Source organism: Plecotus auritus, assembly GCF_963455305.1.
Source record: "Plecotus auritus genome assembly, chromosome: X".
Taxonomy (NCBI): Eukaryota; Metazoa; Chordata; class Mammalia; order Chiroptera; family Vespertilionidae; genus Plecotus; species Plecotus auritus.
The window spans coordinates 82,601,792-82,624,673 of record NC_137784.1 but is presented as its reverse complement, the minus strand read 5'-3'; the positions used below and the strand labels follow the sequence as shown (position 1 = coordinate 82,624,673).

General features: G+C 42.0%; 1 protein-coding gene across 1 annotated transcript in view; it reads right to left on the bottom strand.

Moving 5' to 3' along the window:
- The window catches only part of RADX (RPA1 related single stranded DNA binding protein, X-linked), a 78,632-nt gene that overhangs the window by 28,394 nt on the left and 27,356 nt on the right, over nucleotides 1-22,882 (bottom strand). Inside the window, exon 11 of the mRNA XM_080652374.1 lies at nucleotides 8,289-8,362. Within this exon, the coding sequence (XP_080508500.1) occupies nucleotides 8,289-8,362 (74 nt within the window). The remainder of the gene's footprint in view (nucleotides 1-8,288; nucleotides 8,363-22,882) is intronic.

The window sequence follows — 22,882 nt, the reverse complement described above, 5'->3', positions numbered from 1 at the left end:
GTAAACAATTATTCCTGCGCTCAGCCCTGCAAGCAAGCCACCCTCACTTTCCGACCCGATGGCAGACAGTCCAGCTTCTCCCCGTAGGAGTTTGGGTCCCCCAAGTCTCCCCAGAGACTGCAGTTCGGAGTAATCGGGAGCTTGTCTCTCTTCAGGTTGAAAAAGCAGCGCTCCCAGTCGCCAGCTGCCAGCCCGATATGCGCGACTCCATACCTCAGCTTTTCAGCACTTGTGCACGTCTCAATGCTCTTTTCTCTTTCCTTCTACTTGTAGAACTTCCACTCAGCCAGCTTTCCCGTGGTTCTGGGTGACAGACGTTTTGTCTTTTAGTTTTAGTTTTGAAATTGTTGTGCGAGGCAGCAGTTTAGGTGTTTACGTAAGCCGCCATCTTGGAGCCTTCTATTCTCTTTGCTGAGTTTTTGTTTAGAGGATTCGTCTAACGGTGATAGTGGGGTATTAAAGTCCCCTACTATGTTTGTATTGCTGTCAATCTCTCCCTTGATATCCTCCAGGAGTTTTGTTTTTTTTTATGTATTTGGGTGCTCCTGTATTGGGTGTGTATATGTTTACCAGAGTTTTTTCTTCTTGTTGGATTGCTCCCTTTAGTATTATGAAGTGGCCTTCCTTATCTCTTGTTATTTCCTTCACTTTGATGTCTAATTTGTCAGATATAAGTATTGCTACCCCAGCTTTTTTTTCATTTCCATTTGCCTGAATAACCTTTTTCCATCCCTTCACCCTCAGTCTGTGTGCATCTCTTTTTCTGAGGTGGGTTTCTTGTAGACAGCAGATATATGGATCATGTCTTCTTATCCACTCAGTTACCCTATGTCTTTTGATTGGGGCATTTAATCAATTTACATTTAAAGTTATTATTGATAGGTACCTGTTTGTCACCATTTTTTTTCTTTACCCCTGTGTTCCTTCTTCGCTTCCTATTTCTTTCTTTCTTTTTTTTTCTTTTTTTTCTTTTTTTACAGCAGAACCTTTAGCATTTCTTGCATTGCTTGTTTGGTGGTAATAAATTCCCTTAGTCCTTTTTTTGTCTGTGAAGCTCCTGATTTCCCCCTCAATTTTGATTGATTGCTTTGCTGGGTATAGTATTCTTGGATTCAGACCCTTCCTTTGCATGACTTTGTATATTTCGTTCCATTCCCTTCTGGCCTGATGTGTTTCTGTTGAGAAATCAGTTGCTAGTCTGATGGGGGATCCTCTGTAGGTAACTTTCTCTGTCTCTCTGTCTCTCTGTCTCTCTCTTTCTCTGGCAGCCTTTAAGATTCTTACTTAGTTGTTGGTGTGTGCCAATTTAATTATAATGTGCCTTGGCGTCAGTCTTTTCGGGTTCGTTTCGTTTGGGACTCTGTGAGCTTCTTGGATTTGTCTGAATTTTTTCTTCCCTATATCAGGGAAATTTTCTGTCATTATTTCTTCAAACAGGTTTTCTATTCCTTGCTCAGTTTCCTCTCCTTCTGGCACTCTGATTATGCGGATGTTGTTCCGTTTTGTGTTGTCCCAAAGTTCCCTCAGGCTCTCTTCCTCTTTTTTAAGGTTTTTTTTTCTAGATACTGCCCTGCTCTGGTATTTTTTCCTACTGTGTCTTCTAGCTCACTGATGCAGTTCTCTGCTTCTTCTAGTCTACTATTGATGCTTTCTATTGAGTTCTTTATAGCAGTGATGTCATTTTTCATTTCTTCTTGGTGGTTCTTCATTTTTTCTTGGTTCTTACACATATTATTAAATTTGGCTTCCATTCTTTTTAGTGACCTTATGACCATTTCTCTGAATTACTTCTCTGTCATGTTGCTTGCCTCCATTTCGTTTACTTCCTTTTCTGGTGATTTCTCCTCTTCTTTCATATGCAGGCTGTTTCTTTGTCTCCTAATTTTAAGAGAATTAGGGGATAAGAAAGAAAGAAGAAAAAGGAGTGCAAAAATGAAATTGAGAAAAAGAAAAAAAATGTAAGAGAGAAAAGAAAGGGAATAAAAAAGAAGAGGGAAAAAAACTATTTATATGGGGAGAAAACTCCAATAGAACAGGAACTAATCCCAACAAATGCAAGTAACAAATACCTAGAGATGAATGCAAACTATGAACAACAACTAATATCAAGTGAGGTGAGGAAAATCAGAAGCAAAAACCAAAAAGTAAAAGCGAAACAATCTCACAAACAAGCATAAAAAAACCAATATAATCAACAATCAAGCAAACATCAACAAAAGGACAGAGAGAAACAAAATTTTGATAGTGAAGCAATAGAAGAGAGGGTTCTATATGGACTTAGAGGAGGGGATTGGAAATTAGATATATAAGTAGGATGAATTTTTAACAGGGGGTAAAAAGAAGGAATAGGGAAAATCTAAAGCAGGAATAGGGTAAGAGAAACAGGACAACAAAAGGGGAAAAGTGAGGAAGAGAGTGTTGGGATAAAGGTAAAGTTGTGATAGAGTAAAATGATGCTTAAGGAATGATGAATATAGAATGTAGAACACTAATCCCAAAAGAAAGTAAAAAGAAAATAAAATGACACTTTAAAGAAAAGGTAAAATAGTAGTAATAATACTGATTAAAAATAAAAATCTAATAATTAAAAAGGTAAAATCAAGTGAGGAAAAAAGAAAAAAATTAGTTTCTTCGTAAAAGATGAAAAAAAATAAAAATGTGTAGTAGTGAAGGTTATTCACTTCCTCTACTGTTCTGTTTGGCATGCCTGTTTCCTGGTCAGGACAGTATTGAAGTTCCCTGCTTTCCACTGCTCCTCAGTGTTTTAAGCCACAGTCCTGATTTTCAAGCAGGCAGTACTTCTTTGTTTCTTATACTCCTTTATTCGTGTTTACTTACACAAGAGTCAATTTGTGATTCAACACCTGGGTGGCAGTGTTTGTCGATTGACCTCCAGGTCTATAAGTCATCTATAGCCAGTGCTTAGATCCTGCTTTCCGTGTGGCACTCAATACCGGTTTGTGGGAGTGGGCTGCCCCAGAGCTGGTTCTCTGATCATTATTCCCTGCTCTGATCCCCAGTTTCCAGAAAAACAACTTTCCCCTGCAGTCTCTTAGAGTGTCCCCAATTGGGTGATCCTATGTCCTGGACTTAGTAATCAAAAGCAAGGATTTAAAGAGAAAAAAAAAAAGAAAACGAACCAGAATAAGTGTGCAAACTCATGACTTTTACCCTCCGGCGCTGCATGCAAGTCTGTGCAATGTTTTTTTCCCCCTGGCTCAAAGCTGCCGGCACACTGTTAAATTTTTTAGGCTGCCCTTTTTTGCCCAGTTCAGCTATGGGTTGCTTTTTAGAGTTCCCTTCTGTTAGCAGCCCTGTGGATCCCCTTCCACATTTGCGGATCATGCTAGCCCCAACGGCTGCGGATTTTTTGGGGCACAGACTTCCCCGGATCCTCTAGCTCCCATTGTGTGCTTTTTCTCTCTCTTGCCTGGATCACAGACTTCACCTTTTCTTAGGCGAAATGTGACCTTTCCATGAGAAGGTGGAGAGCTCCTCCGAGTCCGTGTATTCGTGTTGTTTGGGGTCCAGTGTTCCTGGGTTTTCAGCTGTTCCTTGGGTGTTGTTGTTGTAGATTCCAGGGATTTTCAGACTTCCAATAATAGCCACTATCCCCTTCAAGATGGCGCAGTCTCCGCGTCAGAGCCGGTTGCTCCGGGAGGGATTTCAGCAGCAGTGGAGGCTGCCAGGTCAGGGGTACCCCGTCTGGCAATCCCCAACAGTCCCTTGGAGTATAGCTGTCCCTCAACTCACAAATAAACACTCCCCATGCGACCACACACTCTCCTTTTGTTCTCTCACTCACACACTATCTTGCAGTCTGCCTTCCTGTCGACAGCCATCTTCCCCTTCTTCTATTACCGTAGTTGTTAATTTTACTGCCTGTGTTTATTTATATTTACTAATATTTTATGAAATTCTTATTTTCTGCATGTATCCATTTTTATTAAAATATATTTTTTAACTTAAGGATAGCTGGTATATAATCTTACATTGGTTGTGTTAATTTCAGGTGTACAGCATAGTGACTTGACATTTTTATACCTTACAATGTGATCACCCAACTAATCTTTGCTCACCATTTCTTCTTGCATTCTGCTACTTCATTTTTGGTTTCATTTTCCTCGTTTCAGAATTCTTTTTTTTTTTTTTTTTTAGTAACTAATTCATTGAGACTTTATGAGTAAAATCTCAGTCTTAGAATATCTAAAAATATATTTATTTTACCCTCACTTTTACAGTTTGTTTAGTTAAATATAGAATTCTAGGTTGGAAAATACTTCCTTTAAAAAATTGAAGTCATTATTCTATTGTCTAAGGCATCTGTTATTACTGATAAGAAATCTTCCAATATAATTATATTTCATTTGAAAAAAATATGTAGTTTCTTTCTGACAGTTTTTAAGATATTTACTATCTTTGATTCTTTGCACTTTACCATGATATGTCTGGGTATAGATTTATTTAATATTTCTGCTCAGGATTCACTGTGACCCTTCAATCTAATTATTCATATGTATCTTTAATTTTGAAAAAGTACCTCTCCAAATATTGCTTCTTCCTGATTATCCATATTCTGTCCTCCTGGAAATTTTATTTGATATAAATTGGACCTTCTCACCCTATGCACCAGGTCTCTCAACTTCTCTCTTACCTTCCCAATCTCTTGTATGATTTTCTGTGTATCTATCTTCCAAATGCATCAATTATCTTTTCATCTGCATTTAATTACTCTTCAACCCATCCTATCTAATAAAAGAGTAATATGCAAATTGACCGTCACTCCAACACACAAGATTGTTGCCCCCATGTGGACACAAGATGGCCACCACAAGATGGCTGGCAGGGGAGGGCAGTTGTGGGCAATCAGGCCTGCAGGGGAGGGGAGTAAGGGGTGACCGGGTCAGCAGAGGAGGGCAGATGGGGGTGATCAGGCCTGCAAGGGAGGGCAGTTGGGGGGGACCCAAGCCTGCAGGGGAGGGCAGTTGGGGGAAACCAGGCCAACAGGGGAGAGCAGTTAGGGGTGACCAGGCTGGTAGGGGAGGGCAGTTAGGGGCGACCAGGCCAGCAGGGAAGGGCAGTTGGGGACAACCAGGCCTGCAGGGGAGGACAGTTGGGGGCAACCAGGCCTGCAGAAAGGGTAGTTGGGAGGGACCAGGCCTGCAGGGGAGGGCAGTTGGGGGGAATCAGGCCTGCAGGGGAGGGCAGGTAGGGGGGACCAGGCCTGCAGGGAAGGGCAGTTGGGGGCAACCAGGCCAGCAGGGGAGGGCAGATAGGGGTTACTGGGTCAGCAGGGGAGGGCAGTTGGGGGCGACCAACCCTGCAGGGGAGGGCAGTTGGAGGTTACCGGGCCAGCAGGGGAGGGCATTTGGGGGCGACCAGGCCTGCAGGGGAGGGCAGTTAGGGGTGACCAGGCTGTCAGGGGAGGGCAGTTAGAAGCAATCGGGCCAGCAGTGGAGCAGTTAGGCGTTGATCAGGCTGGCAGGGGAGTGGTTAGGGGGTGATCAGGCTGGAAGGCAGAAGTGGTTAGGGGAAATCAGTCAGGCAGGCAGGTGAGCAGTTGGGAGCCAGCAGTCCTGGATTGTGAGAGGGATGTCCGAGATTGGAGAGGGTGCAGGCTGGGCTGAGGGACACGCCCTCCCCACCGTGCACAAATTTCGTGCACCAGGTCTCTAGTCCTATATTATAAAAGCCTAATATGCTAAGTCTCCAGTCGGATGTTCAACCAATCAAAGCATACTATGCTAATGATATGCTAAGGCCACTCAAACTGCTCGCTTTTATGTGCACTGCCCACCAGGGGGGAGAAAGTCGACCGGTTGACCAGTTGCTGTGATGTGCACTGACCATCAGGGGGCAGACGCTCTGACCAGTAGGTTAGCTTGCTGCTGGGGTCCAGCCAATTGGGACTGAGTGAGATGGGCCGGACATGCCCTGGAGCCCTCCCACAGTCCCTCCCTGGCTGGCCAACCTCCTGCATCCCTCCCTGGCCCTGATCGTGCACTGGTGGGGTACCTCAGCCTGGCCTGCACTCTTTTGCAATCTGGGACCCCTCAGAGGATGTCAGAGAGCCAGTTTCAGCCCAATCCCCCAGGCCAGGCCAAGGGACCCCACTGGTGCATGAATTTGTGCACCTGGCCTCTAGTTATATATATAGTTGTCTTGGGATTCCAATATGCCAGTTCTTTTTCATATTGATCTATTCCTGACTTATGATTTCTATTTATTTAACCTTTTCAACACATTTATTTAAAGTCCCTTTCTGATTAATCTAGTATTTCTAGTTTTTGAGGTATAAAATTTTCTACATATTACATCTAATCACATTGTCTCAAAGTAGTTCATTTCCTTGGGAAGTTGGTAATTTTTTAAACTATGAATTCATTTTCTATAGATGTTTTCCAAGGGAGTCCCAAATGCTATCCTATATAATAAAAGCCTAATATGCTAAGTGTCCGACAGTTTGACCAGTTGTTGTGACCTGTACTGACCACCACAGGGCAGACGCTTCGACTGGTAGGTTAGCTTGCTGTTGGGATCTAACCGATTGGGACTTGGTGAGATGGGTTGGACATTCCCTGGAGCCCTCCTGTGGTGCCTCCCCAACCCTGATAGTGCACCGGTGGGGTCCCTTGGCCTGGCCTGTGCCCTCTTGCAATCCGGGACCCCTCGGGGGATGTTGGAGAGCCAGTTTCAGCCTGATCCCCTCAGGCCAGGCTGAGGGAACCCACCAGTGCACGAATCCGTGCACTGGGCCTCTAGTAGGTTATAAAAAGCCTCTCTTTAAGACAGTTTCACACTCACCTTTGTCAAGACCTTAGGGGTTTCATTGATTTTGGATCAGATATTAGTGTTAATTCTTTAGCACACTTTCTTCACCATTTCAGTCATCTGAACTATGACCATACCTCCATACTACAGAGTCCTGGGATTCCAAATTTTTCCCACACATTGTCCAGGGGATACAGGTAGCTTTTTAATACTTTCCCACATTAAAGGGCATAATTTCATTGGTCATCCACAACCTCCCAACTTTATTTTAGTTCCACTTCACATAAATGGACTGGACTTTCCTTTCCATGTTGTTATTATACTTCAATCTATAATCGTTTAGGCCTTTATCTAGTTTTGAAATGCCCATTAGCAGTTTTAGTTTTAGTTCCTACTCACTACTAATTTTAAATTCCTTTGTTTCTGGCACATAGGTGTTTTTCATTATTGTTTGAAGCTTGGTTACATATTTATATTATTATGATTTCCTCTTTATTTTCTATGTTTATTGTGGGGTACAGACTTCAGATACATTTGTGCATTCTTTTTGTATTGTTGACATCATTACAGATGTCCCCTACTGGGCCCCCACCTTTACTCATTTCCACCCAACCCTCACACCTCCACCTCTAGCCATCACTACACTGTTGTGTGTGTTCATTGTCTATGCATATCTTTTGTGCATTCTTAATCTGCCAGAAGGACTAGAGGTCAATCCCAAAATAAGAATGATTCAAAAAGCAAGAAGGACATAAAATGATAAAAAGTCTAGTCCAGAGAGATGGCCCCATATAAAATCTGATTTAAAATAAATCACTCTAAGGATATATTTCCAGAACTAAATTACTTTACTAAATTACTTCAGAAATGAACCCAAAATTCAAAACAGTCAACCCAATAGCTAAGAAAGAAACTATAATAATATTTTAAGCTTTACCTGTATTTATTGTAAAATTAAAATTTCTACTTATTCTTCTGATAATTAAAAATAGTACAGCCCTGACCGGTTTGGCTCAGTGGATGGAACGTCGGCCTGCAGACTCAAGGGTCCCAGGTTCAATTCTGGTCAAGGGCGTGTGCCTTGGTTGCGGGCACATCCCCAGTGGGGAGTGTGTGGGATGCAGCTGATCGATGTTTCTCTCTCATCGATGTTTCTAACTCTATCCCTCCCCCTTCCTCTCTGTAAAAAATCAATAAAATATATTTAAAAAAATAGTACATTTGAAGGGATATGCTACTAAAGAAGGAAATTGATAAGTATAAGTTTGTTTATATTTACTTTCACTTTGGTGATACCACAATATTGTTCTAAATTGGGACCAGTATTTTTGACAAGGACCTATGCTAGTATAAATGAAAACCAGCAACAAAAGTAACTAGCTATAAATCTTTTTAGAATACTTATATTATGTTAGTGGCAGACATGACACAAAAATGCAGAATTAAACAGTGACCTTTATATAATAGTGTGCCATAAATATTTCATTAATACTACTACTACTAATAAAGGAACATACATTGGAAGATGCGTGGCGTGTCTGGTATATTTTCTCTTGTTTGTGGAGAAGTTTCTGGCTGAGGTATAGGAACTCTATAAAAGATGAAATGAGAATACCAATAGTTACAAAGAGACTTAAATAAAAAAATTAATTGGTGCCATTCAGAATTTTTTCTAATTCAATAAATTTAGAAAATATATAGGTTTTTTCTTAAAATAATGCATTAAAAATGTAAGGAAAAATACATTCAAATGTTGAACAAAGATCAATATACTGTATAACAATTCAAATACTGCAATAGATTGAAATATTCTTTTAAGGATTGTTCCACAAAAGGAAGTATTCAGTTTTATTAAATATCAACTAAAGATAGATATATACTTCATATGATAGGAATTTAAAAATTAGTTCTATGGCCTATTTTCATGTTTGCTTTGTTCAAATATTCTAGAAAACCATATGGCCTAACTCTCCAATATTTATGCTTTTCTTTCTGCCCCTTTTCCTTTGCTTGATTAACTCTTATCCTTCAAAATTTACCTCAGGCATTATCCTATATAATAAAAGCCTAATATGCTAAGTGTCCAGTCATCTGGTGACTGGTCGACTGTTCAACCAATCAAAGCATAATATGCTAATGATATGCTAAGGCTGCTCAACCGCTCGCTATGACATGCACTGACCACCAGGGGATAGACAGTCAACTGGCTGACCAGTCGCTATGATGTGCACTGACCACCAGGGGGCAGATGCTCCAACTGGTAGGTTAGTTTGCTGCTGGGGTCCAGCTGATCAGGACTGAGATGGGCCGTACCCGCCCTGGAGCCCTCCCACGGTCCCTCCCCAGCCCCGATCATGCACTGGTGGGGTCCCTCAGCCTGGCCTTTGCCCTCTCACAATCCAGGACCCCTTGGGGGATGTCATAGAGCCGGTTTCAACCAGATCCCGCAGGCCACTCCCCTCGGGAGGGAGCCAGATGCAGGGCTCACAACTGGTGAGTGCTGCCGTGGCGATGGAAGCCTCTCCCAATCGGGACTGATTGGGCGCAAGCCCGTAGCAGGTGCAGTGGGGCTGGGATGAGCAGGAGTAGCAGACAGAAGCTTCAGGCAGTGCTGGACTGTGGGTTTCGGCCCGATCCCCACAGGCCACCCTGAGGGACCCCAATGGTGCACGAATTCGTGCACTGGGCCTCTAGTTTCCTATAAGAAGCTATGCTTGATCTCTAGTCAAGGCTCACTGCTCCTTGTGTATGCTCTCATAGCACCATGAAAAAACTTCTATTATAGCATTTATCACACTATATTAAAATTAGTTTATAGGTCTGTCTCTTCCACCTGATTCTCTTATAAGTTCTGCTAGAAGTATTACAAAAGTATAAACTTCATTTTATCTATTTTTGTATCTCCACATATTATCTGCTCACTAACTGTTTATTGAACTGAAATGAAATGAATGGAGGAAAGGGGAAGCATTTTATTTTGCAACTGAGGCGAAGCCTGCTTTTATAAGGAAATATTTCCACCTTATGGGTTTTTAGCATATTTCTGTGATCAAATTTTTCTATTGTATTTCCAAAACTAAAAGCATGAAAATCAGAATTGTCATGTTGTAGAATGCCACATAATCAACTAAAGATGGATATATACTTCATATGATAGTAATTTAAAAATTAGTTCTATGGCCACTTTTATAATGTCAAGTTATTAATGAACTAAAAAGAAGTCATTTTCATGAAAGAAGAATGCGTCTATTTAACTATAAAACTCTAGCACATAAAAACATTTTATAGTTGTAATTGTTCAATTTTTGAAACATGGTATTTCCAGAAATTAGAAAACTAAAAACATCAATTCAGAGAGAAATGTAAATAACTAAAAATAGTTAAATTACACATATTTTGAAATCCATAAACATCATGTATATACTTTTTAATACATGTGATTAAAAATAATATATTTATCTGAAATAAACTGGAAGAAATAGTTCCCAATCCGAAACAGCACGATAGTGTACAGAATTTTACAAACTGGCTTAGGAGATTTTTACTGGAATATGTAGTCATTTGTTTGTATGACTTAAATGTCTTAAAGTTGCTAAATGACAGAATGGAGTATAAAATGTCTATGGGTATCAACTGAGGAAATTGTAGAAAGAGAGATAAAAATGAAAAGATAAGAAATATTGAAGGATAACTGAGCACAGATAAGAAGGAAAAAGAAGAGAAGATAAAGACACATATGATGGGTAGTGGCAAAATATAAAAATTATGTCAAAAGCTCTAAGTTGTATTCTAATCTTGCTCTTTTCACTAACATATCGAGCTTAGATAAAAGTCATATAGATTCTATTATATATCATTCCCTAATTTATATAACAGGATTATAATTAACCTATACTAATAATAGAGGAATATGCAAATTGGCTGGGACACTGTCACATAATGACCAATCAGGATGGGGGCGGGGCTGCAGAGAGCTCTCAGCACACCTGCGCCGGTGGTCTGAAGGGCACAGAGAGAAAGAGAGAGCAGATAGGCAGTTAGGGGGATCAGGCCAGGAGGGGAGAGCAGATAGGCAGTTAGGGCAATCAGGCCAGGAGGGGAGAGCAGATATGCAGTTAGGAGGATCAGGTAGGCAGCAGAGAGCAGATAGGCAGTTAGGGGGATCAGGCCGGCAGGGGGTAGCAGTTAGGCAGTAAGGGCAATGAGGCCAGGAGGGGAGAGCAGTTAGGGGGATCAGGCTGGCAGAGGTGAGCAGTTAGGGCCATCAGGCAGGCAGGCAGGCAGGTGAGCAGTTAGGAGCCAGTGGTTCCGGATTGCGAGAGGGATCCCGGATTGGAAAGGGTGCAGGCTGGGCTGAGGAACTGCCCCCTCCATGCACGAATTTCATGCACCAGGCCTCTAGTATTATTATAGTCTTATAAAGTATCTTTCAAGCAAAGAAATTAAAAGTACTTAATATAGATACATGCATGCTTTATTACCATTTTTATCGTTTCTGAATCTCAGATTCCTCATCTACAAAATTGAGATAATTATCTTGTGCCTCCCTCCCAGGGATATTGAGCATCAAATGAGGTAATGGAAGTAATCTTATCAGTAGGATGAAATGAAGAAGTTTTAATGTCCATTTATTATACTTTATTTCTCAGTGCTAACTTTTTGAATGAGTTGATGGATTTTTACACATTTTATCTAAAAGAGAGTACCATGATTTACTACCATCTTATATAATAAAAGGGTAATATGCAAATTCACCCTAATGGCAGAACAACCAGGAATGACCAGTTGCTATGACACATACTGACCACCACGGGGCAGATGCTTAATGCAGGAGCCGCCCCCTGGTGGTCACTGCACTTCCACAGGGGGAGTGCCACTCAGCCAGAAGCCGGCTCATAGCTGGCCAGTGCAGTGGTGGTGGTGGGAGCCTCTTCCGCCTCCGTGGAAGCACTAAGGATGTCCGACTAATGGCTTAGGCCCGCTCCCGGGCTGCCAGAGGGTGCAGGCCCCCCCTGAGTGCACAAATTTTCATTCACTGGGCCTCTAGTTTGGAATAAAATGTTGGTTGATACAAGCTCTTAAATGGTCATATTTACTACTAGAGGCCCGGTGCACAAATTCGTGCATGAGTAGAGTCTCTAGGCCTGGCTGGCAATCAGTGCCAATCAGATTCTCCACATCCCTGCCTAACTGCCTCCCTTTTCCCTTGCTCCCTCAGAGCCCTGCCGCCACCGCTGGTCACCTGCCATGTTCTGCACTGCCCCCTGGTGGTCAACGCATGTCATAGCAAGCGATAAAACTCCTGGCCTCATGGTTGAACTCCTGAGGGGACACTTTGCATATTAGCCTTTTATATATGTACTAGAGGCCCTGTGCACGAAATTCGTGCACGGGAGGTGTGTCCCTCAGCCCAGCCTGCACCCTCTCCAATCTGGGACCTCTTGAGGGATGTCCGACTGCCCATTTAAAAGGGCAGTCGGACATCCCTCTCACAGTCCAGAGCTTCTGGCTCCCAACCGCTCACCTGCCTGCCTGCCTGATTGTCCCTAACCGCTTCTGCCTGCCAGCCTGATCACCCCCTAACCACTCCCCTGCCAGCCTGATTGATGCCTAACTGCTCCCCTGCCAGCCTGTTTGCTCCTAACTGCCCTCCCCTGCAGGCCTGGTCACCCCTAACTGCCCTCCCCTGCAGGCCTGGGTCCCCCCCAACTGCCCTTCCCTGCAGGCCTGGTTGCACCCAACTTCCCTCCTCTGCCGGCCTGGTGACCCCTAACTGCCCTCCCTTGCAGGCCTGGTCACCCCTAACTGCCCTCCCCTGCAGGCCTGGTCCCCCTCAACTGCTCTCCTCTGCAGGCCTGGGTCCCCCCAAACTGTCCTCATTTGCAGGCCTGGTCCCTCCCAACTGCCCTCCCCTGCTGTCCATCTTGTGGCAGCCATCTTGTATCCACATGGGGACAGGATCTTTGACCACATGGGGGCAGCCATCTTGTGTGTTGGAGTGATGGTCAATTTGCATATTACTATTTTATTAGATAGGATAGATTATTGTACCAACAGAAGCAGACCAAAAGGTGACCCAGAAATTGGAGTTAGCAGGCCAGGATTTATTATTATTTTTAAAAAATATGTCTATTGATTTCAGAGAGGAAGGTAGAGGGAGAGAGAGAGAGAGAAACATCCATGATGAGAGAGAACCACTGATTGGCCAACTCCTGCATGCCCCACACTGGGGATCGAGCCCATAACATGGGCATGTGCCCTGACCGGGAATTGAACCGTGACCTCCTGGTTCACAGGTCGATGCTCAACCACTGAGCCATGCTGGCTGGGCAGCAGGCCAGGATTTACAATACAATGATTAATATGTTCAAGAAACAGAGGGAAAGATGGACAAAACAGATACAGTCTCAAAAGAGAGGGGTGGGGAGACAAAGAAACATCAATTGGTTGCCTCTTGCACTGGCCCCAACCAGGGTTGGGGAGCAAACCCACAACCCAGGTATGTGACCTTGACTGGGAATCTAACCCATGACCTTTCCATGCTTGGCTGATGCTCTAACGACTGAACCACACTGGTCAGGGCTCTTTTTTTTTCATTAATATTGCTTCTTTTCCACAATATTATTTTTCAATATTATATTTTAATAGTAATTCACATTGCTGCATGTAGCTGCAGTTCATTCTTAGTTTTGAAAATGTTTTCATTGATTTTTGAGGGAGAGAGAGAGAGAGAGAGAAAGAGCGTTTTAAAAGAGAAACATCTATCATTTATTTGCCTCCTGCACAAACACTGATTAGGTATCAAACCCACAACCTGAGCATGTGCTCTGACTGGGAATCGAACTGGTGACCTTTCAGTACATGGGATGACAACTAACTGAGCCACACTGGCCAGGGCAAGTTTATTCATTTTAATTGTATTGTAGTGCTCTCTTGTATGAATATACCACAATTAATTTATCCATTTCACTGTTGATGAATAATGGACGGGTTCCTATAAATAGCTGTTAAGGATCTATATATAAAAAACCCTAATATACAAATAGAACGAACAGCGGAACAACCAACCAAACAACCAGTCGTTATGATGTGCATTGACCATTAGGGGGCATGTGCACAGAACATGGTGGGCATCGGCCGCATTGGGATGGTGGAGCAGGGGCACCAGACCAAGGTAGCTGTCATCGGGGTGAGCCTCTGGTGGCTACTGAAAATTCTTTGCTCCCACACACCGCGGTCACACCACGGTCATGCCAGGCACTGGCACCTGCTGCCAGCGCCAGGGCAGCTTGCACCTGCTGATGGCACGGAGTGATTGGGGCTGGCGCCGTCAGTTTGTGGGAGCAGTGGTGGCGGGTGTGGGGCTGCCAGCAGACAGGGAACCAGGAGCTGTGGTGGGAGGGGCTGGGTGAGGGTGCAGAGGATGGGCCGAGACCTGCCCTTATGCCCACTGTAGCCTCATGGCCCACAGTTCTTTTCAAGGTGCATGAATTTGTGCACTGTGCCCCTAGTTTATATATATAAAAGCCTAAGCGACCATTCAACTGGTCAACTGTTCGACCATTCACTATAATGTACACTGGCCACCAGGGGCCAGACACTCAACACAGAATCTGCCCCCTGGTGGTCAGTGTGCTTCTAAAGCAGGAGCGCCGTTCAGCTGACTGACGGGCACCAGACACAGAGCTTACGGCTGGCGGCCACAGCCTGGAGACTGCAGTGAGCCAACTGAGTGGTGGCTGTGGCAGGCGCAGCGGAGCCAGGATGAGCAGGAGCAGCTGGCAGGAGCAGCAAGTGGCATTAGATTGCTGATTTCAGCCTAATCCCAACAGGCCACGCCAAGGGACCCCACCAGTGCACGAATCCGTGCACCAGGCCTCTAGTAATGTAATATTTTCATGACTACAGTGCAGATGGACAAGAGTTTCTCAAGGATGTACTTAATTTTCATTTTTACTTTCCTTAGCTGTCAAATTGGTTTTCTTTTTTTGCATGAAAATATCATTAAAATACATGTCTTTGTTACATGCCATATAATAGAATTTCTGACATTTAAAATGTAGAAATTGACAACTGCGGCACCCACGGAACAGCTGCAAGCCCCACAACAACGCTCCCCAATTGGCGCAAACACATGGGTTCAGAGGAGCTCTACACTCCACCACAGAAAGGACAGATTTCGCCTGGGATAAGGAGAGAGAGAACTACATAACCAGACACCCAGAGAAGAGAGACCATGGGGAGACAAAGAAACAGCCCGCATATGAAAGAAAAGCAGGCATCACCAGAAAAGGAAGTAAACAAAATGGAGGCAAGCAACTGATCACAGAAAGAATTCAGAGAAATGGTCATAAGGTGGCTGAAAAGAATGGAAGACAAATTCGACAATATGAGCAAGAACCAAGAGGAAATGAAGAAGAACCAAGAAAAAATGAAAAATGACATCGCTGCTGTAAAGAACTCAAAAGAAAGCATCAAGAGTAGACTACAAGAAGCAGAGGACCGCATCAGTGAGCTAGAAGACAAGATGGGAAAAAATACCCAAGTAGAGCAACTTCTAGAAAAAAAAAAAATTAAAAGGCAGGAGGAGAGCCTAAGGGAATTTTGGGACAACACGAAACAAAACAACATCCGCATAATAGGGGTTCCAGAAGGAAAGGAAGCTGAGCAAGGAATAGAAAACCTCTTTGAAGAAATACTGACAGAAAATTTCCCTGATATAGGTAAGAAAAAACCCACACAAATCCAAGAAGCTCACAGAGTCCCAAGCAAAATGAACCCCAAAAGACCAACGCCAAGGCACATTATAATTAAATTGGCAAACACCAACGACAAAGTAAGAATCTTAAAAGCGGCAAGAGAGAGAGAGAAAGTTACCTACAAAGGAACCCCCATCAGACCAGCAACTGATTTCTCAACAGAAACTCATCAGGCCAGAAGGGAATGGAATGAAATATACAAAGTCATGCAAAGGAAGGGTCTGAATCCAAGAATACTGTACCCAGCAAGGCTATCAATCAAAACTGAGGGGGAAATCAGGAGCTTCACAGACAAAAAAAGGACTAAGGGAAATTACTACCACCAAACCAGCTATGCAAGAAATGCTAAAGGGTCTGCAGTAAAAAAAAAAATAATAATAATAATAGGAAGCGAAGAAGGAACACAGGGGTAAAGAATAGGAATGGCGACAAATAAGTACCTATCAATAATAACTTGAAATGTAAATGGATTAAATGCCCCAATCAAAAGACATAGGGTAACGGATTGGATAAGAAAACACAACCCATATATCTGCTGTCTACAAGAAACCCACCTCAGAAAAACAGATGCACACAGACTGAGGGTGAAGGGATGGAAAAAGGTTTTCCAGGCAAATGGAACTGAAAAAAAAGCTGGGGTAGCAATACTTATATCTGACAAATTAGATCTCAAAGTGAAGGACATAACAAGAGATAAGGAAGGCCACTTCATAATACTAAAGGGAGCAATCCAACAAGAAGAAATAACTCTGGTAAACATATATGCACCCAATATAGGAGCACCCAAATACATAAAAAAACTCCTGGAGGATATCAAGGGAGAGATTGACAGCAATACAATCATAGTAGGAGACTTTAATACCCCACTATCACCATTGGACAAATCCTCTAAACAAAAAATCAGCAAAGAAACATCAATCCTAAATGACTCACTAGACCAGATGGAATTAATTGACATCTTCAGAACATTTCACCCCAAAGCCACAGAATATACATTCTTCTCAAGTGCACATGGGTCATTTTCAAAAATAGACCATATGTTGGGACATAAGCAAAGTCTCTTCAAATTCAAGAAGATAGAAATCATATCAAGCATCTTCTCAGACCACAGTGGCATAAAACTGGAAATCAACTACAATAAAAACAACCCAAAGAAGTCAAACACATGGAGACTAAACAGCATCCTATTAAACAATGACTGGGTTAACAGAGAGATCAAAGAAGAAATAAAAAAACATCATGGCAACAAATGACAATGAAAACACTACAATCCAAAATCTATGGGACACAGCGAAAGCAGTCTTGAGAGGGAAGTTCATAGCTCTACAAGCCTACTGCAAAAAACAAGAAACAATGGTAATAAATTACCTAACCCAACAACTCAAAGAATTAGAAAAAGAGCAACAAAAAAAAAGCCCAGTGTAAGCAGATGGAAGGAAATAATAAAGATCAAAGCGGAGATAAGCGACATTGAGACCAAAGAAACAATACAAAAGATCAACAAAACCAAGAGCTGGTTCTTTGAAACAATAAACAAGATTGATGAACCTCTAGCCAGGCTCACCAAGAAGCAAAGAAAGAGGACCCAAATAAACAAAATCAGAAATGAAAGAGGTGAAATAACAACAGATCCCGCCGAAATACAAAGGATTGTTAAAAAATACTAGGAACAACTCTATTCCAACAAACTGGACAACCTGGAGGAAATGGACATATTCCTAGAAAAATATAACATTCCAAAACTCAATCAGGAAGAATCTAAACAGCTCAATATGCCAGTAACTATGGAAGAAATTGAAGCAGTCATCAAAGAGCTTCCGGCAAACAAAAGCCCGGGGCCAGATGGCTTCACAGGAGAGTTTTACCAAACACTCAAGGAAGAACTAAAACCTATCCTCCTCAAACTATTCCAAAAAATTCAAGAGGAAGGAACACTTCCAAACTCCTTCTATGAAGCCAGCATCACCCTAATACCAAAACCAGATAAAGACAACACAATGAAAGAGAATTACAGGCCAATATCCCTCATGAATGTAGATGCCAAAATCCTCAACAAAATTCTAGCAAATCAGATCCAGCAGTACATCAGAAAGATCATACACCATGATCAAGTAGGGTTTATCCCAGGAATGCAATTATGGTACAATACCCGCAAATCAATAAATGTGATACATCACATAAACAAATTGAGAGATAAAAATCACATAGTCATATCAATTGATGCAGAAAAAGCATTTGACAAAATCCAACACCCTTTCTTGATAAAAACTCTCAACAAGGTGGGAATAGAAAGATCATACCTCAACATAATCAAAGCTATATATGATAAACCCACAGCTAACATCATACTCAATGGGCAAAAACTAAAACCATTTCCCCTAAGAACAGGAACAAGACAGGGATGCCCACTCTCACCACTCCTGTTCAACATAGTACTGGAAGTATTAGCCATTGCAATTAGACAAGAAGAAGAAATAAAAGGCATCCAAATTGGAAAAGAAGAAGTAAAGCTGTCCTTATTTGCAGATTACATGATATTGTACATAAAAAACCCGAAAGACTCCATCAAAAAACTAACAGACTTAATAAATGAATTTGGCAATGTAGCAGAATACAAAATTAACGCCAAATAATCTATGGCATTTCTATACACCAACAGTGAACTTACAGAAAGAGAGACTAAAAAAGCAATCCCATTTTCCATCGCACCAAATAAATTAAGATAGTTAGGAATAAACTTAACCAAGGAGGTAAAAGTCCTATACGCGGGAAACTACAGGACACTGAAAAAAGAGATAGAGGAAGATGTAAACAGAAGGAAGAACATACCATGTTCATGTATTGGTAGAATCAACATCATTAAAATGTCCATACTACCCAAAGCAATCTATAGATTCAATGCACTCCCCATTAAAATACCAAAGGCATATTTCACAGACCTAGAAAGAACTCTCCAAAAATTCATCTGGAATAAAAAAAGACCCCGAATAGCCACAGCAATCCTGAGAAAGAAGAATAAAGTAGGAGGGATCTCAATACCAGATTTCAAGCTGTATTACAAAGCCACTCTCCTCAAAACAGCCTGGTACTGGCACAAGAACAGACATATAGATCAATGGAATAGAATAGAGAATCCAGATATCGACCCAAACCAATATGCGCAATTAATATTTGACAAAGGAGGCATGAGCATACAATGGAGTCAAGACAGTCTCTTCAATAAATGGTGTTGGGAAAATTGGACAGATACATGCAAAAAAATGAAACTAGATCACCAACTTACACCATACACAAAAATAAACTCAAAATGGATACAGGACTTAAATATAAGACGGGAAACCATAAAAATACTAGAGGAATCCACAGGCAGCAAAATCTCAGACATATGCCAAAAGAACTTTTTCACTGATACTGCCCCTAGGGCAATGGAAGCCAAAGAGAAAATAAACAAATGGGACTACATCAAAATAAAAAGCTTTTGCACAGCAAAAGAAACCATCAACAAAACAACAAGAAACCCCACCGTATGGGAGAACATATTTGGAAATGTTATCACTGATAAAGGTTTAATCTCCAACATCTACAGGCAGCTTATACAACTTAACAAAAGGAAGATAAATGATCCAATAAAAAAATGGGCAACGGACCTAAATAGAATCTTTTCAAAAGAAGACAGAAGGAAGGCCAAGAGACACATGAAAACATGCTCAAAGTCACTAATTATCCGAGAGGTGCAAATCAAAATGACAATGCGATACCATCTCACACCTGTCAGAATGGCTATCATCAACAAATCAACAAACGACAAGTGTTGGCGAGGATGCGGAGAAAAAGGAACCCTCGTGCACTGCTGGTGGGAATGCAGACTGGTGCAGCCACTGTGGAGAACAGTATGGAGTTTCCTCAAAAAACTGAAAATGGAACTCCCATTTGACCCAGTAATCCCACTCCTAGGAATATATCCTTAGAAACTAGAAACACCAATCAGAAAGGATATATGCACCCTTATGTTCATAGCAGCAATAGCTATGATTTGGAAACAGCCTAGGTTCCCGTCAGCAGATGACTGGATCAGAAAACTATGGTACATCTACACAAAGGAATACTATGCTGCCATAAAAAAGAAGGAATTACTACAATTTGTAGGCACTTGGATGGAATTAGAGAACATTATGCTAAGTGAAATAAGCCAGTCAATGAAAGAAAAATACCACATGATCTCACTCATTTGGGGATAATGAAAAACATTATAAACTGATGAACAAAAAGATAGATACAGAGGCAGTAAAGCATCAAACAGACTGTCAAATTACAGCGGTAAGGTTAGGGAGAGGTGGGGGAAATAAGAGATCAACTGAAGGACTTGTATGCATGCATATAAGAGTAACCAATGGATGCACAACATTGGTAGGTGAGGGCATGTCTGGTAGTGGGGTGGGGGGGGGGGCAATGGTAAGATATGTACACATATAATACCTTAATAAAAAATAAAAATAAAGAAAAAAAATAAAATGTAGAAACTGAGAGGTAGGGATGTTTTTAGACAAAGGAAAATGAAATATATTATCAACAAGCTACACTGAAATAAATGCTGAGAGGAAATTTTCAGTCAGAAAGAAAATGATCCCAGAATGAAGCATGGAAATACAGGTAGGAATGAAGAGAACCTAAAAAAGAAGATGTGGGCAAATATAAATAAATGCTGACCATACAAGAAAGACAATATTAATAATGTATTATGGAATTTAAAATATATGTACAATTAAAATGTAAGACAAAAATAAGAAAATGGGGATAAATCGAGTTGACATGTGCTAGCATTATCAGGAAAATAGTAAAATATATTTTTTTAATCCTCACTGGAGGATATTTTTCCATTGATTTTTAGAGAGAGTGGAAGGGAGAGGGAGAGCCAGAGAGAAACACTGATGTGAGAGAGACAGATTGATTGGTTGCCTCCCACATGCCCTGGACCAGGGCCGGGAGCCTGCAACTGAGGTACGTGTCCTTGACTAGAATCAAACCTGGGACCCTTTATTCCACAGGATTGTGATGCCTTTCTGATAGATTGACCCCTTCGTTACTATGAAATTTTTTTTTTGATCTTTCACAATGCCGACACTCTATCCTCTGAGCCAAACTGCCTAAGGCTGTATTTAACTATAATAAGTGTTCAGGCTATAATTTATAGAGTAACCACTAAATAATATACAACTATCAAAAAAGGGGAAATGGAATAATTAAAACTTTTTGATTAAGCAAACAGCAGGAAGATTGATAGACAAATATATCATTAATTCAAGTAAAAGTGAATAGAAAATATACTCTAAGTAAAAGACTAAGATTCTCACATTAGTTAAAAACAAACAACTATATGCTGTTTAAAAGTGACAACCTTGCCCTGGCTGGGTAGATAAGTTGGTTGGAGTGTCATCCCATATACCAAAAGGTTGTGGGTTCAATTCCTGGTCAGGACACATGTCTATATTGCAGGTTCAATCCCCGATTAGGGTACATACGGGAGGCAACTGATCGATGCTTCCCTCACATAGATGTCTCTCTCTCTCTCTCTCTCTCCTTCTTCTTCTTCTTCTTCTTCTTCTTCTTCTTCTTTCTCTAAAAAAAATCAATAAACATACCCTTGGGTGAGGAATAAAAAAGAAAAAGTGACAACATCAAATATGAGGGAATAGAAAGGTCCAAAGTAATGTGGATAGAACATACATACTGTGTAAGGCTTAAACAAAAGAAAATTGGTATAAGTAATTTAGTACTACACAAAGTAGACTTTAAGGTAGAAAGCATTGTGAAAGATCAAAAAAAAAATTTCATAGTAACGAAGGGGTCAATCTATCAGAAAGGCATCACAATCCTAAATCTGTATGTATCCAGTCATAGTACTTCAACATATTTGTAGCAAAAAATTGACAAACTAAAAGGAGAAATAATCATCAGTCATGTTAGAAGATGTTAACAGTGTTACCTGTCTCAATTAGCTGATAGAAAAAGCAGAGGATATAAAAGATGTAATCAGAGAGGGAACCAAGATGGCAGTGTAGGTAAATGCAGGTACTTACACCCTCCTACAACCACATCAAAATTACAACTAAAAATACAAAACAACCACCATTCAGATCCACCTGGAATCTGGCTGAATGGAAGTACTATAACTAGAGAATTAAAGAAGAAAGCAAATTGAGACTGGTAGAAGGGGTGAAGGTGCAGAATGGGCTGGTCTGACACCTATGTGTGGCGTATTTTTAATTGGGAGGGATATTGTGGCTGAGGAGGACTCCCAGGTAGAGTAAGGGGTTCTAGTCCCACACTAGGTCCCCAGCCAAGGGTTCCAGTGTTGGGAAGAGAAGTCCCTGTAACTTTGGGCTGTTAAAACCAGTGAGGATTGTGGCTCAGTGACATGGAGGCTACTGGAGTTCCAGGCAGTTCCTCTTTAATGAACCATGCAAGGACTTACTTGGACTCACTCCCTCTGAACTCCAGTGCTAGAGCATCAGCTTGAAAGGATCCAGGGACATACAAGGAGGAACTATATTGTCTGGCATCAGGGAAATAACTCTGGGGCAGCTTTCTCCCAAAGTGCTGGGACCTCACCTCCACAGAGCTGACTGGCAGGCATCATATCTGAGTCTCCATCAACCTGGCCAACACTTTTCACTCCACCCTGGTGATTCCCTGAGATCCTGCCCCATGCAGTTTGCAGCTCCACCCAAGCTGTTTGCAGTGTATTTTCCATATGGATGGCCTGTTCTGGCTCAGGCTTCAGACTTTCCTAAAATCTCTTAAACACGCAGAAGCTGGTGTCACATGCCCCATTCTTCTCAATAAGAGGCCCCCGGCCCAGAATTAGCAGCATCTTGACAAGGTTCACAGCCTGGCCTTTTCTGGGGACCCCCTAGCCCAACATAAGTAGAAGCCATCTGTAGATTGCTCTTTAGCTTGTGCTGGGTAGCCTCAGGCAAGGCACAGGCAGCGGCTGACTTTTCACCTCCCAAAGGCCCCAGAGTCAGTGCACCGGTGGACAGCTTCAGACCACATCAGATTACAAGTCTACAACATCCATAAGTGACATGCCCAAGGGGCAGACTCAGTGAGCACCAAAGCCCCACTAAAGCAAGTTCTGCTCCATAGGAGTATCTTGCACAGCAGCTCTTCCACTGTAGTCACAGCGGGTCCTCTTAGCCAATTGGCCTGAGGGGATCAATTCCTCCAAGTGATGCCCACAGTAATCAAGGCTCAACAACAACAAGACTGTGCACACAGCCCACACAGGGTCACACCTAGAGTTCCCAGTTCAGGTGACTGGGGAGGCTGAGCCACTGGGCCCTACAGGACAC